This window comes from Leptonychotes weddellii, chromosome X, assembly GCF_054177405.1.
Source record: "Leptonychotes weddellii isolate Sample4059 chromosome X, ASM5417740v2, whole genome shotgun sequence".
Classification (NCBI taxonomy): Eukaryota; Metazoa; Chordata; class Mammalia; order Carnivora; family Phocidae; genus Leptonychotes; species Leptonychotes weddellii.
Genome location: NC_138385.1, coordinates 95,129,255 through 95,146,868, shown reverse-complemented (window position 1 = coordinate 95,146,868; position 17,614 = coordinate 95,129,255). Strand labels below are relative to the sequence as shown.

At 40.0% G+C, this 17,614-nt stretch overlaps 1 protein-coding gene across 2 annotated transcripts in view; it reads left to right on the top strand.

Moving 5' to 3' along the window:
• The window catches only part of TXLNG (taxilin gamma), a 61,590-nt gene that overhangs the window by 33,737 nt on the left and 10,239 nt on the right, over positions 1–17,614 (top strand). The window contains exons 3-7 of one of the 2 annotated variants that reach the window (XM_006736660.3): positions 1,067–1,158; positions 7,806–7,976; positions 9,247–9,441; positions 12,569–12,688; positions 14,220–14,294. In XM_006736660.3, coding sequence (XP_006736723.1) covers positions 1,067–1,158; positions 7,806–7,976; positions 9,247–9,441; positions 12,569–12,688; positions 14,220–14,294 — 653 coding nt within the window. The remainder of the gene's footprint in view (positions 1–1,066; positions 1,159–7,805; positions 7,977–9,246; positions 9,442–12,568; positions 12,689–14,219; positions 14,295–17,614) is intronic. The other variant, XM_081809116.1, reaches the window with a different exon arrangement.

Below are 17,614 nucleotides of genomic sequence, written 5' to 3'. Positions count from 1 at the left end.
AAAAAAAAAAAAACCAGATGGAATATGGGTTTTAAAATCTTGATTAAAAATTGCAGGTTACATTATGGTTACTTCTAATCATATTTAATATGTTCAGTCATCTCTTTTAAAATTCTTACTGACCTTGGGCTTTGAGAGGTTTTGTTACTGAAATATCGTGTGGATAGGAAGGTGTTCTATTTTGAAGTCAGCCTGCATTTTTTCTTCATAGCAGTCTGTATACCACATACCAAAGTCCTTTTAATATATGTTTTTAAATGAAATATCCTATGTATAAGAGTAAACATTTTAAAAAATACAAATGGTTCCTTAAGAAGTAAAATATTATCACTTATTTTATTTTATTTTTTAAAAGATTTTATTTATTTATTTGAGAGAGAGAGAATGAGAGACAGCACAAGAGGGAAGAGGGCAGAGGGAGAAGCAGACGCCTTGCTGAGCAGGGAGCCTGATGTGGGACTCGATCCCGGGACTCCAGGATCATGACCTGAGCCGAAGGCGGTCGCTTAACCAACTGAGCCACCCAGGCACCCAAAATATTATCACTTATTTTAAAAGACCATTTGTCGGGGCGCCTGGGTGGCTCAGTCGTTAAGCGTCTGCCTTCGGCTCAGGTCATGATCCCAGGGTCCTGGGATCGAGCCCCGCATCGGGCTCCCTGCTCTGCGGGAAGCCTGCTTCTCCCTCTCCCACTCCCCCTGTTTGTGTTCCCTCTCTCGCTGTGTCTCTCTCTGTCAAATAAATAAATAAAATATTAAAAAAAAAAAGACCATTTGTCTTAACTTGGACATCAATGGTTAAGCAAGGGAATTTTTAAGCCTTCAGCAAGAGTTCTTACAAATAGCTAGTGGTATTAGTGAATGAAGAAATTTGGGGTGGGGGTGGGAAGGGAGGGGTTCCTGCTAATCCAGAATTTAAAAATAGCTTTCTTTAATTTAGCTGGTAAATCTCTTATGTCTAGATACAGGCACAAATTATTTTACTCTGGATGTCAGAACCTAGTAAGTGTTACATAGAATTTACAGGTTAGACTTGATCTTACTCTTCTTGTCTTGTTAATCATCAGGAAAAGAAGTTTTATTATTGATGCAAGCCCTAAACACCCTTTCAACTCCAGAAGAGAAGCTGGCAGCTCTCTGTAAGAAATATGCTGATCTCGTGAGTATTAAATCAAGGGAGTAAGGTTCATATGAAATACAGCAAAATGTTTATGTACTTGATAAGCTTTTTAAAATACTTTGATACAGCTTTAGATGTAAAATTACATTATATTCCAAAATTGAAGAGGAGAATGTCATTTCTTGGGGCTTTTTGTTGCTTGTATGACTTCATTTTGTAAGGTGATACCTATAGGACATTATAATGCTAAGATATGGCACAGATTTTCTAAAACTCAGTTTTAGAAATGAAAAGGCTGACTTAGAAATACTCTGTTGTGATGCTGTACATGCTAGTCTGGGTGTAGTTCCTGTATTTAACTTTTCCCAAGGGAATTTTAGAGATAAAGGTTCTAGCCATTGTGATTGAAATTGTGAGTTAGATGAAATAGTCTACTAAAACAATACTTTGTCTCAGGAAATATTTATTTCACATCTACTATGTGCCAGGCATTTCTTTTTCCATCTTCTAAAGAAACTGACCTCATTTGTTCTGGGCCTATGTTATTTCAAGTAGCATTAATTCTCTTTTTAAAATTATGAAAGATGGGGCGCCTGGGTGGCTCAGTCGTTAAGCGTCTGCCTTCGGCTCAGGTCATGATCCCAGAGTCCTGGGATCGAGCCCCACATCAGGCTCCCTGCTCCGCGGGAAGCCTGCCTTTCCCTCTCCCACTCCCCCTGCTTGTGTTCCCTCTCTGGCTGTCTTTCTCTCTGTCAAATAAATAAAACCTTTAAAAAAATAAATAAATAAATAAAATTATGAAAGATGTCTCAACATGGAAACCCTGCCATCCTGTTTAGGTTGAAGAATGGGGAAGTCCTAGAACCCTTTGAAGTGTAAGGGTTGTGGGAAACTTAGAATGAGTAAGTGTAATATAAATGCTAAAAATAATGCCTTTTGTGAAAAACTTACGTGAATTACTGACGATTTTTATGCATTTTCATCTGTTGTTGAAACAGTTATTCCATATCACAAATACTATTTTTTTGTCATTGGCCACCTCTAAAAATGAATTCTGTTTATTATTCAGAGAATTATAGTTACTCTCCCTTGGTTTATAAAGGGGTGTGTGTATATGCCCACGTAGCTGGCATTCAGCACCCTAGCACCTTCTATTCAGAGCAGCAGGAAGCCCTGTGCGTCAGTATGAATGGCCTAGAACAGTCACAGATAAAAAGATGGAAGAAAACCCAGTGTTGGTCAGATTGCTGGCTTCAGGAAAGGAACTCTTTCACTGTCTGTGGAAGACCATTCCTATTGGTTCCACCCACATGGGAATCCTGCAAGAAGTGGTGGAAAAAGAAGACACGAAAAAAAAAAGGGAAAAGAAGAGAAGAGTGAAAGACCAAAAGCAGTGTAGAGGATTAGCTAGCTGCTTGACCCTGTACTGTGACAAGGCAGACAGCCACGAATAGATTAGAAGAAAGGGCAAATAGTTGCCTAGGGCCGTCCTCAGATTCATCCATATCATTGGGACTTCTGTTAAAAGGCACATTCTGATTCGCTGGGTCTGGATTGGGGCCTGAGAGTCTGTATTTTAATAAGCTCCCAGGTGATGATGTTGATGTTGTTAGCCCTTAGATCACACTTTAAGTAGCAGGGGTCTAGACTGTTTTTGTTTGTGGCTTTTATTGTGTGTGTGTGGAGGTGGGTATGGTTATTTTTAAGTCCCAGTAATAATTGCTACATTCATTTTAGGATGTGTGACATATTGAAGACTTGCCTAGTAGTAACCTCTCTTTGATTGAGATTTGTGCTGAATGTATGAAGGATGAAATGTGTACCGTTTTCAGAAAATGTTCTAAAGCTTTATTTCTTGAAACCACACTCATTTCTTTTAAAAGGTAGAGTATATATAGGTTATGTAGCAGTGAGACCATCAATGGAGTAGCCTCTTCCTAAGGGTTATTTAGAAAACTTCCCTTTAGCCATCACTGCCCTCTGCCCTTTTTGTGATAGCATCATCTGACATCATTGGTGCTTATGGCATGGATAAGTAGAAAAGTCCTGTAGAGCAGGTGGTATGGCGTGTTGCACTGTAACTGGGATTGTCCACTGGGGAGACCTTGTGGCCTCCATGTTTACCAGATAACATGGGTTCTTGAAATCCTCACATTTCACTTGCTAAGTGTGGATATACTAGGTTTGTAACATGTTTTTTTTTTTTTTTAAGATTTTATTTATTTGACAGAGAGAGAGAGATAGCGAGAGCAGGAACACAAGCAGGGGGAGTGGGAGAGGGAGAAGCAGGCTTCCCAAGGAGCAGGGAGCCCGATGCAGGGCTCGATCCCAGGACCCTGGGATCCTGACCTGAGCCGAAGGCAGACGCTTAACGACTGAGCTACCCACGTGCCCCTGTAACATGATTCTTAAGTACTTGTTATATTATAGTGCTGTTCTTTCCCATTCCTGAGTCAGTTTGTGTAGATGATGATGATTATTATTTTTAAAGATTTTATTTATTTGTCAGAGCGGCAGGCAGAGGGAGAAGCAGGCTCCCCGCTGAGCAAGGAGCCTGATGTAGGACTCAATCCCAGGACCCTGGGATCATGACCTGAGCTGAAGGCAGACGCTTAACCAACTGAGCCACCCAGGCATCCCGTGTGTAGATTATTATAGTGTAATAATAAATCTTGATATCTGCTGGGGTAGGTGTGTATATTCTTATTACTCTTTTTGTTAGAAGTATCTTGGCTATTCGTGGCTCTTTACTCTGTAAAATTTTAGGTTCAACTTACTGGGAAAAATTAGGGGAAAGAAACACCAGTTGGGGATTTAGAAGAACATTTCATGGATTCTCTTGGTGCATTTGGGGGAGAGTTGCCATCCTCATGAAATTAATGGAACTTAAGTGTATATCCTGGGGCACCTGGCTGTTTAAATTGATGGAGCATGCAACTCTTGATCTCGGGGTCATGAGTTCGAGCCTCATGTTGGGTGTAGAGTTACTTAAATAAATAAAGTGTATATCCTTATGGGAAAGAAATTAGATTCTTATGTATCATACTACACAATGATTAATTTCAAATGGATTAAGGATTTAAATGTTAAAAATTAAGCTTTAAAAATTTTAGGGACGCCTGGGTGGCTCAGTCGGTTAAGCGTCTGCCTTTGGCTCAGGTCATGATCCCAGGGTGCTGGGATCGAGTCCCTGCATCAGGCTCCTTGCTCGGCGGGGAGCCTGCTTCTCCCTCTGCCTGCCACTCCCCCTGCTTGTACTCTCACTCTCTCTCTCTCTCTAGCAAATAAATAAATCTTTAAAAAAAATTTTTTTAGATATTTAGGGGTGCCTGGGTGGCTCAGTCGTTAGGCGTCTGCCTTCGGCTCAGGTCATGGTCCCAGGGTCCTGGGATCAAGCACCACATCGGGTTCCTTGCTTGGCGGGAAGCCTGCTTCTCCCTCTCCCGCTCCCCCTGCTTGTGTTCCCTCTCTTGCTGTGTCTCTCTCTGTCAAGTAAATAAATAAAATCTTAAAAAAAATTTATTTTAGATATTTAGGTTTATTTAGATATATTAATAAATATTTTTCCAAACATGGGTTAAGGGTTTTTTTTGTTTTTTGTTTTTTTAAAGATTTTATTTATTTGACAGAGACACAGCGAGAGAGGAAACACAAGCAGGGGGAGCGGGAGAGGGTGAAGCAGGCTTCCCGCTGAGCAGGGAGCCTGATGTGCTGAGCAGGGAGCCTGATGAGTGCTGAGCAGGGAGCCTGATGCGCTGAGCAGGGAGTCTGATGTGGGGCTTGATCCCAGGACCCTGGGACCATGACCTGAGCAGAAGGCAGACGCTTAACGACCGAGCCACCCAGGTGCCCCTATTTATTTATTTTAGAGAGAAAGAGGAGGGGGCGGGGAGAGGAAGAGAGAGAACCACAAGCAGACTCCCCACCGAGCACGAAGCCTGATGTGGGGCTCCATCTCACAAACCTGATGAGACCGTGACCTGAGCCGGTATCAAGAGTCTGACACTTAACTGACTGAGCCACCCAGGGACCCCAAGGGAAGGATTTCTTCTTTTTTTTTTTTTTTAAAGATTTTATTTATTTGACAGAACACAAGTAGGCAGAGTGGCAGGCAGAGGGGAGAGGGAGAAGAAGGCTCCTTACTGAGCAGGGAGCCCGATGTGGGACTCGATATCAGGACCCTGGGATCACGACCCGAGCTGAGCAGACGCTTAACTGACTGAGCCACCCAGGCGTTCCAAGGGAAGGAATTCTTACAACACAAAAAGCACTATCAGAGAAAGGATTGCAAAAATGGGCTGTGTTGAAATTAACTTTCTGTTCAGCAAAAGACACTTCAAAAGACAGTGAGAAGTCACATTAAAAAACTGGGAAGAAGGGGCACCTGGGTGGCTCAGTCATTGAGTGTCTGCCTTCGGCTCGGGTCATGGTCCTAGGTCCTGGGATCGAGCCCTGCATCGGGCTCCCTGCTTGGCAGGAGGCCTTCTTCTCCCTCTCCCACCCCCCCGCTTGTGTTCCCTCTCTCTGTGTGTCTCTCTCTGTCAAATAAATAAATAAACTCTTAAAAAAAAAAAAAAAACCCTGAAGAACATATTCCAACAAATACAACCAACAGAATATTTACTTTCAAGAATATGTAAGGAACACCTACAAATGAATATGAAAAGAACAAATAACCCAACGGAAAAATGGGCAAGAGACATGTAAGAGGCATTTTATAGAAGTGGAAAAACATGAAGATACAAAAATACCTTAACATAAAGGTACATAAACATATGAAGAGATGTGTGACTTTATTAGTGATCAGGGAAATGCAAATCTGGACCAGAAGGAGATGCCATTTTATGTCCATTGTAGGGGCATAAATTAAGAATTCTGATTGTACTTAGTTTTGGAGAGGATGTACATCTATCTACATGATCTCTTATAAGTCGCTGATGGGAGAATAAATTTGCCAGCCACTCTGGAAAAGAGTTTGGCATTGTCATGTGAAATAGAACATTAATCACTGCCTAGCAGTCCCACTCTTAGGTTTGCACCCAGAGAAATTCTTGCATGTGTATAGCAGGAAACGCGTAAGACAGTGTTCATATCATTCTAAGTAATCAAGTCTGGAAACAACCCAAATGCCCATTGACTTGAGAATGGATCAGTAAAGTATGTTGTGTGTGGTATATTTTTTAAGTGAGATATCATATAACCAGTGGGCCAAATCTGGCGAGGCCTGTGTTTGTACTGCCCACAAGCTAAGAATGGTTTTACATTTTTAAAGTGTTTTAAAAAAAAGACAACGATGCAACAGACAGAGTATGTGGCTTGCAAAGCCTAAAACACTTTTTGGCCCTTTACAGAAAAAGTTTGCTGTTCCCTGATCTGTGCAGTTGATTTGGATGAGTTCTAGCAATATAATCTACAGCTGTGCTGTCCAAAATGGTAGCCATTAGCTACCTGCGACTATTTAAGCTCAATTTAAATTAAAGAAAAAATTCAGTTCTTCAGTTGCACTAGCCACAACAGAGTCAAGATAACTGAAACCAGAACGGTTCTTTTAGGACCACACACAAATGAGATAAAAGAGAAGAGCAAAGGAATTGTGAGCCTGGGATTCAGGATTGTGATTACCTTGAGTCCGAGAGGGCAGGGGGGTTGCCGCTCTCAGTGGAGTTACAGATAGTATGTACAGACTGGAAGCCTCTTGCAGCTGTGCTGTGTCCACAGTCATCTACGATTACTTTGCAAAAGTAGGAAACAAAAACAAAACTATTTTTTCTGCAGGAATTTCTGTAAGGATGTTTCTAATAGCTGTAAGCATATGGCATGTAAGGATGCTTGGTGTGTTTTGATAGGCCACAAGGTGTCACTCTTGCTCCTGAAATTGACTCAGCATCCTTGCTTTCTGTGAAATGTCAGTAAGTCTTAATCTGTTAGTGTTGATTTAACTTTGAAATATATGCTCCAAACCTAAAATTGCAGCAACTCCTCTTTCTCACAAAGAACCCTGAGTGCTTATTCTTTTTTTTTTTTTTTTTTTTTTAAGAGAGAGCGTGTGCATGTGCCCGAGCTGAGGAGGGAGTGTGGGCAGAGGGAGAGGGAGAGAGAGAATCTTAAGCAGGTTCTACACCCAGCATGGAGCCTGGTGCGGGGCTCAGTGTCACAACCCAGAGATCATGACCTGAGCCGGAATCTGGAGTCGGACGCTTGACTGACTGAGCCACCCAGGCGCCCCAGTGCTGCTTATTCTAATTTGGAGGACCATTTCAGTAGAGTAGCCTGTGTGTGTTTTTCAGAAAAGTAAAACTCGATTGTGTTGGCCTCTAAAGTTTTTACAAAAACAGCATTTTTCAAAATTTTTAATAAAAGATTAAGGGGTGCTTGGCTGGCTCAGTCGATAGAGCATGTGACTCTTGATCTCAGGGTTGTGAGTTTGAGTCCCACTTTGGAGGTAGAGTTTACTTAAAAAAAAAATGGATTAGGATTGTTTTTTTCCCTACATTTGCTTACTTTCCTATCACAACTGGAAGAGAGAGAAGGTTGGCAGAGTAATATGACACAAAATAATTTAAAAAAAATAGACTGTAATATTTGGTTTTTGAAAATGTGTTCCATAGTTCTTAGTGTAATTTCTCCAGCCATAACTCAAAGGTTTTCATTGTACTTCCTGATTGTAAAGTGCTTATTAATTTTAGCTGGAGGAAAGCAGGAATGTTCAGAAGCAAATGAAGATTCTGCAGAAGAAACAAGCCCAAATTGTGAAAGAGAAAGTTCACTTGCAGAGTGAACACAGCAAGGCTATCTTGGCAAGAAGCAAACTAGAGTCTCTTTGCAGGGAACTTCAGCGTCACAATAAGACATTAAAGGTTAGTTGGTTCACTTTTCTGTTTTTCAGGAGGGACTGACACTGACTTAGCTTGTTTTATAATCACTTTGTACCTATTTGAAGTAAATCTTTTGTCTCTACATGGAGACAGCAACCACTTTTCTACTGTTTTGCTTGGCCTGATGGTTCTTAATGAACCTCATATATGGTCATGGGGAATCGAATTGAGATTGGTATTTAGACAACAGCTTATCTGCCTGGAGCCCTGGCTTAGGAAACTCAGAGTTGCCTATTTTCTGCTGAGCACTGAGGTAGTTAATGACCACGTAGGAAAAGCTGACATGAATGAGGAGCCGAGTAGAAACAGACTTGAGGCAGAGACTGAGTCTGGGGAGGGAAAACATCTGCTGAGCTCCGTAGGGGCTGTTCACCAGCTGCATGGCCAGACCACCCTTGCCTACCCCCGAGTACCCAGTGGCTAAGTACTTTCAGAATAGCACTTAAGCCATGGCTGAAAAAAGGAAGAGGGAGCAGGTACCCAAAGATGAACTGGTGCCAGCAGGGGAAGAAGGAAAAGGAGCCAGAGACGTGGAGGTGGGCCTGTCCTCATGTACAGTTTTGGTATGATTTTGACTGAGCAGGATCTCTCATCAAACTGCCCCAGCACAGCAGATGCCCAAGGTCCTAGAATCCAGGAACACTCGAGAAATGGATCTTCACCTACTCTGGGAGCTGTTAGTTTTTTCTTTGCTTTTGAACCCTTGGATTTAATTATTCACTAAAGTAGGTGGTATTTTTTTTCCTATAGAAAATCAACATTTTGATTAGACGGATAGCTGTTTAAACACGTGAAAGTCTTTTAACACTTGTATCTTTGGCAAGTGATGGAAGTAGTCCCTTGCCTTCTAGGGGGTCAGGTGTACCCAGAAAGTAAGCTGCAAGAAGGGTCTCTCTCGTCAGGCTGATGTAAGATGCCGCTGTGTAACCGGAGAGTGTTCGGGAACGTACAGTGGAGGGAGCTGGCCACGTGGAGAAGCTCCTTGTCTTTCAGGGTAGTCCGTTTAATTAATTTTCAGTATGGTGAATTTTAGATTGGATGTAGCCTCATTTTACAGCAGGGCAGCTTGCCTCTCTTATTATCTACTCAAGAAAAGCTGCTTGCTTATTAAATGAGCACTTTCTGGTCACAAATAAAGGGAAGGGGAATCAGAGTTCAGAAGCAATAAATAAACCCCCGGAGCAGCAGAAGCTTTTATGAGCATCTTCTGTATAGGTCTATACCATTAACAGAAATTATTTTGGATAATAAGGAAGAAAATATGCAGCAGGCACGAGAGGAGGAAGAAAGACGTAAAGAAGCCACTGCACACTTCCAAATCACTTTAAATGAAATCCAGGCACAGCTGGAACAACATGACATACACAATGCCAAACTCCGCCAGGAAAACATTGAGCTGGGAGAGAAGCTGAAGAAGCTCATTGAACAGTATGCACTGAGAGAGGAGGTAAAGCCATTTTATTGGTTTAGACAGCTTCTCATTATCAGCAAGAATTTTTCACCATTCACTACCAGAGTAAAACTACCATCACAGGATGTTTTAGAACTTTTATATCTGCATAATGGAAGTTGGGTTTTTCTTAGGAAATCTTCAGCCACCGTGAGAATGGGAGTCTTGGGGATCATCACTTAGATAGTTGAGGAGTCCATGGGTTTGGGTAGGGTGAGGCAATTTCTTAGAGAAGTGTATTGAGTGCTACTTGTCTTCCATGTGGTACTACAAGATTAAAGTTTTGAGCATACAAATTTTTCCCCTTGTCTAGACTAATAATAAATATTTGGCCCCCAAATATGCACTAATTCAGACATCTGTGAACATGTGCAGTCTACATTACCATTGTGTTATACCTGTGTTTTAGATTTTTTTCTTTTAATGAGGGTTTTTGAGAGGAAAAAATAGAACCTATTTCTAAACTCTCATACCCGTTGAAGTAAAAAGTTGATTGGAAGGATCCATGCCTGCTGATCTTGGTCATTGGCCTCCAACTAAGACTTTTTCAATCTAGTCAGGAAATTCAGAGGTGTCAAAAGCAAATAGGTGGGCGCCTGGGTGACTCAGTTCTTAAGCGTCTGCCCTCGGCTCAGGTCATGATCCCAGAGTCCTGGGATCGAGTCCCACATCGGGCTCCCTGCTTGGCAGGAAGCCTGCTTCTCCCTCTCCCACTCCCCCTGCTTGTGTTCCTGCTCTCGCTGTCTCTCTCTCTGTCAAATAAATAAATAAAATCTTTAAAAAAAAATAAAAATAAAAGCAAATAGGTGATGGCCTGTTTTTTGTTTGTTTGTTTAGTTTGGTTTGTTTTTTTAAAGGTTCCTCCTTTTTAGAGGCCAAATGGGCAGGATTAGAGGCATCAGGCTTTTTATTTTATTTATTTATTTTTTTGTCAAAGAAAATGACATTAATTTATTTCTTTCATATGTTTATATGCTAAAAAGTTTTATTTTCAATTAGCCATTGTTAGTTTTTGATGTAATGTTCAATGATTCATTAGTTGCATATAACATCCAGTGCTCATCACAACACAGACCCTCCTTAATACCCACCCCCCTCCCTCTGTAACCCGCAGGTTGTTTCCCCGCGTCCAGAGTCTCTCATGGCTTGTCTCCCTCTCTGATTTCTTCCCATTCAGTTTTCCCTCCCTTCCCCTATGGTCCTCTGCGCTATTCCTTATATTCCACATATGAGTGAAACCATATAATTGTCTTTCTCTGCTTGACTTATTTCACTTAGCATAATACCTTCCAGTTCCACCCATGTCATTGCAAATGGTAGGTATTCATCCTTTCTGATGGCCTCAGGCTTTTTAAACAGTGCATCCCCTGCCTTTGAAGTTAGGGAAATGTGCTTTTATGTGTGTTGTAACCCTACACAAGTAGGTTAAAATAGCTGATTAAAGGAAAAAAAAAAAAAGATTGGCACCTCTGTGGGTTACTGTATCCAGTTTTGAAGGCAAACTTCAGATCATACTAACTTAGAGTCCTACATTCAGCCCTTCAAAAACTTACTTTTTTTTTAAAGATTGTTTATTATTTGAGAGTGCGTGTGGGGTGGGGGGAGGGGCAGAGGGAGAGGGAGGGAGAGAATCCCAAGCAGACTTCATGGTGAGCACGGAGCCCAACGTCAGGACCCTGAGATCATGACCTGAGCCAAAATCACGAGTTGAACGCTCAACCAACTGAGCCACCCAGGAGCCCCTTAATCACTCTCTCTGCCTTGTGCCCTTTTTTTTTTTTTTTTAATGGAGAATTGCAAACTTAGAATATGTCATCTGGTTTTAGCAGATGAAACCATAGTTTCAGCTTTATTCCCATCGGCTTGCCCTGGGTTATTTTGATACAACTTCAAGGTGTCCTATTTCATTCTGTTCATGTATATTTGAGGGTGTACCTCAAAAAGATAAGGATCCCTTTTTAAGCACAACCATGCTATCATTTTCACACCTAACAAAATTAACAGTAATTACTTAACATTAAATATTGAGTCATTGTTCAATTTTCTGTAGTCCCCCCATGCCTTTTTTTTTTTTTTTTTTGAAGCTATTTGAATCAAGCTCTAAATAAAGTCCATCTGTTTCACTGGTTGATCGGTCTCAAATCTGTAACATCAAGATTTCCTCTTCACTGTTTTTTTTTCTTAGAGTATTTATTGAAGGAACTTTTTTGTCCTAGAGAATAAATTTTGTATTAGATTATAAAATCCTTAATTTTCTTAAAATTTTTCTTTTAGTTTTGTTTAATATGACAGTCTGCCACATGATAGATGTAGAAAACTTGAAAATTAGATATGTTCAAATCAAATTATATGTGAGCCGTCTTATTTTGAACGTTATCAGATGTTCTTTGGTCAGGAAGAGTTACTCTGTACATCTGAGACGAGATGTTCTGATGACTTTATTGTGGATAAATAACCACTTAACAATTTCGTTTGGAAATCATAATGACATTTTAGCAAATGTCTAATATGTGTTGGGTACCAGGCACCTTACACAGCAGAACCACCACTTTGGCATTTAGAGCTGTGCAGCGAGTGTGGTTATCTGTGCTTGGAGGAGGGAAGTGAGAATCAGCAAGGGAAAATCTGCCCTGGGCCACACACCAGCCAGGATTTGACCTGGGGCCACTCCAGTTGTCACCGCATGCTGCTTCCAACTGAGAAATTTGGGGAAATTTAAAGGGGAGAAATATATCCAGGAATTAATGTGTTTGATGTATGGGTTTAACAGTTTGATCTCCTTATCCATCTTTTTCTTGATGCACTTTGAGCCTCATTTTCGTTGTAGGGCAGAAATAGGAAGTACAAGTGTGTGGTTAATGAGGCTCCTTGACAGCCCACCTCCAAAAGGGAGGGGGGTACAGGGTAGTAGTGGGAAGGCTCCTTTTCTGCAAGTGCAGGAGGGCTTGCAAGGTGATGTAAAGCTCACGCTTCTACAAACTCGTGGACCCAGTGTCTTCAGCTATGGTGGCATTAGCAGGAAAAGCAGGGTTAAGAATAAGCAAGGTATTGTAACTTGTGTTGTTTCCTCATCATTGTGTTCCTTTTTCATTAAGTGATGTAAGAAATTTTACTTCTCCCATAGCATATTGATAAAGTGTTCAAACATAAGGAATTACAGCAACAACTTGTGGATGCCAAGCTTCAACAGACAACACAGCTAATAAAAGAAGCTGATGAAAAACATCAAAGAGAGAGAGAGTTTGTAAGTTCTCTTTCTTAAAGAAATTGTCAAAATTGTAACCAAAGCCATTTAAAATACTTAAACTTATTCTACATTAATAGAGCGCCTGGGTCATGCTAATTGGTTTCTTGTTCTAGATTGAGAAGGGCATGTGTGTATTAGAAAGTATTTGGCTTTTTATTTCTGTTTAACTTTTTTTATACAGAAGACCACTGGAGAGATTAGACCAAATTAGTGGAAAGACCTGCACTCATTTGACTTTTTCATGCTTATAATTATTTCACTTCTTTGGTAATGGTCACCAAGTTCAAGAATTATACCAGTATTTAGCACATTAAATTTGGCAGCTCAGTTTAATATCGAGCTTACCAAACACTGGTCTCCTATATACTGTGATATTTTATTTACAAACAAGTAACTTGAAACTAGGGAAACTGTTTGTCTACTTACTCTGGTATAATTTTCTGATAAAACTTTAACAGAATTCTCTATACCTAATCACTCAGCATCGTTCCCAGAGTGTATGTTCAGACTATATTGCCTGTCAGTAATTGTGAATACAGTGGAATCTCATTGGGTATGTATATTTAACATATGCAAATTCAACTTTATGTGCTTAACCCTCCCCCCCCCCCCAAAAAAAGTGAGAAATGATTATGGCAATGAGGACTGTTCATCCAGCTTTCACTCAAGTAGCATAGGCCTTGAGGCGAACCTGGTATGAAGACTCTGAGTGGCCCTCATGATGTGAACTTACCATGCTGAGTGTGAGTCTAGGCTTAAGAGAGACCTGTTTTTCATACAGCACCATCTTCTGTGTGAACTGATAATGCTATTCTGTGTATAATTGAAGAAACAGTTCTTTGCAAAGTGGAGGTATAAATTTCATATATTCACACATATATACATACATTGCACGTATATACTTTGTAGTTGGTTTAATGACTTTTTAGGGCTTATTTGGACTACGTGTGACCTTTTACTTCAGGGGCTGAATTTCAACAGTCTGTGTTACTATGCAATTTCACTATATAATTTTCTTGAAAACCCAAGTATATAAATTAAAGCTCTCATCCACTTCTGCCCTGCTTTTTAAGAAGTGATCGGAAACTGGTCTCTGATTTCATTGCTCTGCTCCATACCCTTTCACTCTGCCTCATCTTGACTCTCAAGGAGTAAAGTGGCTTTCTAAGTCACCTAGATAATGTCAAGATTCCAGATTAGATTTCTGCTAATACCAAACTTGTAATTATTTTCACCTGAAACATAACAATTTAACCCTGAGTTTTGTAAACCTATTATTAGGCCTCCAGGTTACTCTTTCTAAGCAGTAAAAGATTGTTCCAACATTCCTGAGTGTTAACAAGTAGAACAGATTGAAGATAATAGGTAATGAGCAATTGATGTAACCGAAAATTTTATCTATAGACTTACAGTTCTTGCTAAAATAATGAGTGGAAGGATTAAGCCTAACTGTCTCTCTGGTCATTTGACATTATAGTCATATTTGTAATTACTATTAGTATTTTGCCAGAATGTTTCTGTTTTCTAGTTATTAAAAGAAGCAACAGAATCGAGGCACAAATATGAACAAATGAAACAGCAAGAAGTACAACTAAAACAGCAGGTAACTTGACAGGAGGGGATAGTAGCATTTGTTTAAAAAAAAAAAAAAAAACCTATGGTTCATTTGATATATACCTTGAATCTTCTCTAAGATGCTTGTGCTTGTTCCCAGCCAGAGCCAGCCAGAACTGAGAGTAGATCACGTGTCCCTCTTGGAGTTTTCCTCTTCGTTTAGGGTAACCAGCTCATCCTGATCTGCCCAGGACTTTTCCTGGTTTTAGCACTCAGAGTCCCGTGTCCCAGGAAACACTTAGGTCTCAGGCAGACTGGGACAGTTGGTGATGCTGTCTGCAGTGTCCCCTTTCCAATATCCCAGGTATTTCCTCCCTTTCTCAGTCTGTTTCCATGTGTGTCTGCTAATTTCCAACGAAAGAAAAACTGAGAAGTTTGCAGATTGGAGCTCTTTTGTATTAAGTTGAATTATATGAAATTGCTGATACGTTGTTGACTTACAAAAATGGCAGTTTCATATAGTTGAACCTAAAATCTTCAGAATTTTGTGCTGTGAGCACATAACCCATTTTAAAAATTGCCTATTAACCACTCCACTCTCAGAGCCGTGGAGATGGTGATTTAGGGGCCTTCCCTACTTTTTCTTCTCTTTTTAAGTATATGATACATTATTGTTAAGTATGGTCACCATGCGGGTGCCTGGGTGGCTCAGTTGGTTAAGCGACTGCCTTCGGCTCAGGTCATGATCCTGGAGTCCCAGGATCGAGTCCCGCATCGGGCTCCCTGCTCGGCAGGGAGTCTGCTTCTCCCTCTGACCCTCCTCCCTCTCATGCTCTCTGTCTCTCATTCTCTCTGTCTCAAATAAATAAATAAAAAAAATCTTAAAAAAAAAAAAAAAGTATGGTCACCATGCTGTACATTAGATCCTCCAAACATATTCATCTTATAACTGAAAATTTGTACCCTTTGACCATCATCTTCGTATTTCCCCTTCCCGTCCAGCCCCTGACAACCACCATTCTACTTTCTATTTCTAGGAGTTTGGCTTTTTTAGATTCCATATGTGAGATCATACACTGTCTTTTCTCTGTCTGGCTTATTTCACTTAGCATAATGCCCTAAAGGTCCATCCATATTATCACAAATGGCAAGATTACTTTTTTTTTTTTTATGGCTGAATAATACTGTATTGTGTATTTATACCACATTTTCTTTATCCATTTATCTGTTAGTAGGCACTTAGGCTGTTTCCATATCTTGGCTATTTTGAATAATGCTGCAGTGAACACAGGAGTGCATATATATCTCTTTTAGATAGTGATTTCATCTTGTTCAGGTATATACCCAGAAGTAGGATTCCTAGATCACATGCTAGTTCTGTTACTAATTTTGAGAAACCTCCATATTGGTTTTCACAGTAACTGCCGATTTCCCTTCCCACCAACAGTGCATAATATTTCCTTTTTCTCCACACCCTTGCCAACATTTGTCATCTCTTGTCTTTTTTATAATAGCCATCCTAACAGGTGTGAGATGACATCTCATTGTGGTTTTGATTTGCATGTCCCTGAGGAGTAGTGGTGTTGAGCACCTTTTCATGTTCCTGTTGGCCGTTTATGTCTTCTTTGGAAAAATGTCAGTTCAAGTCTTCTGTCCATTTTTAAATTGGATTATATATTTTTTTCCTCTTGAATTGTATGAATTCCTTATATATGTTGTATGTTAACCCTTTATCAGGTACATGGTTTGCAGATATTTTTACCCATTCCATAGTTGCCTTTTCTTGTTGTTTCTTTTGCTGTGCAGAAGCTCTTTAGTTCAGTGTAGTCCCACTTGCTGATTATTGCTTGTGTTGCTGGTGCTTTTGGTATCATAACCAAAATTTCCAAGACTGCTTTCAAGGAGTGTTTTACCTATGTATTCTTCCAGGAGTTTTATGGTTTCAGGTCTTAGGTTTAAGTCTTTAATTTTTGTGAATAGTGTTAAGAGAGGGGTCCGGTTTTCCCAACACCATTTATTGAAGAGACTATCCTTTCCCCATTGAGTATTCTTGGCTCCTTTGTCAAATATTAGATGACCATATTGTATGGGTTTATTTCTGGGTTCTCAACTCTGTTCCCTTGTGTCTCTGATTTTATGCTGGTAGCATACTGTTTTGATTGCTTTAGCTTTGTAGTAAAAAGTTTGAAGTCAGGGAGCATGGTGCCTCCATCCGGTTTTGTTCTTTCTCAAGATTGCTTTGGCTATTCTAGCTCTTTTATGGTTCCATTCAAATTTTAGGATTGTTTTTTCTATTTCTGTAAAAATACCATTGGGGTTTTGATAGGGATTAAATATAGATGGCTTTGCATAGTGTGGACATTTTAATAATACTAACTTCTGATCCTTGAACACAGGATATCTTTCCACTTTGTGTTTCTTCAAGTTTTTTCATCAGTGTCTTAGTTTTCAGTGAGTAGATCATTTATATCCTTGGTTAAATTTATTTCTAAGTATTTTATTGATTTTGATGCTATTGTAAATAGGATTGGGTTTTTTTAAATTTCTTTTTCAGATATTTTGTTATTAGTGTATAGAAATGCAACTGATTTCTGTATGTTGGTTTCACATTCTGAAACTTTACTGAATTTGTTTTAACAATTTTTTGGTGGAGTCTTCAGGATTTTCTATATATAAGATCATGTCATCCGCAAACAGATACAGTTTTACTTTTTCCTTTCTGATTTGGATGCCTTTAATTTTTCTTGCCTAATTGCTCTGGCTAGGAATTCAAGTACTGGGTTCGGTAAAAGTGGTGAGGGTGGGCATCCTTGTCTTGTTCTGATCATAGAAGGAAAGCTTTAAACCTTTCACAGTTGAGTATGTTGTTAGCTGTGGGTCTGTCATGTATGGCCTTTATTACATTGAAGTGTGTTCCTTCTATACCCAATTTGTTGAGTGTTTATATCATGAATAGATGTTGTATTTTGTCAAATGCTTTTTCTGCACCTATTGAGATGATCATATGATTTTTCTTTTTTTTTTTTTTTTTTATGTTATGTTAGCCACCATACAATACATCATTGGTTTTTGATGTGGTGATTCACGATCCATTGTTTTCGTATAACACCCAGTGCTCCATGCAGTACGTGCCCTCCTTAATACCCATCACCGGGCTAACCAATCCCCCCTTCCCCCTCCCCTCTAAAACCCTGTTTGTTTCTCAGAGTCCATAGTCTCTCATGGTTCAGCTCTCCCTCCAATTCCCCCCCCCATTTTTCCCTTCAATCTCCTAATGTCCTCCATGCCATTCCTTATGTTTCACAAATAAGTGAAACCATATGATAATTGACGTTCTCTGCTTGACTTATTTCACTTAGCATACTCCCC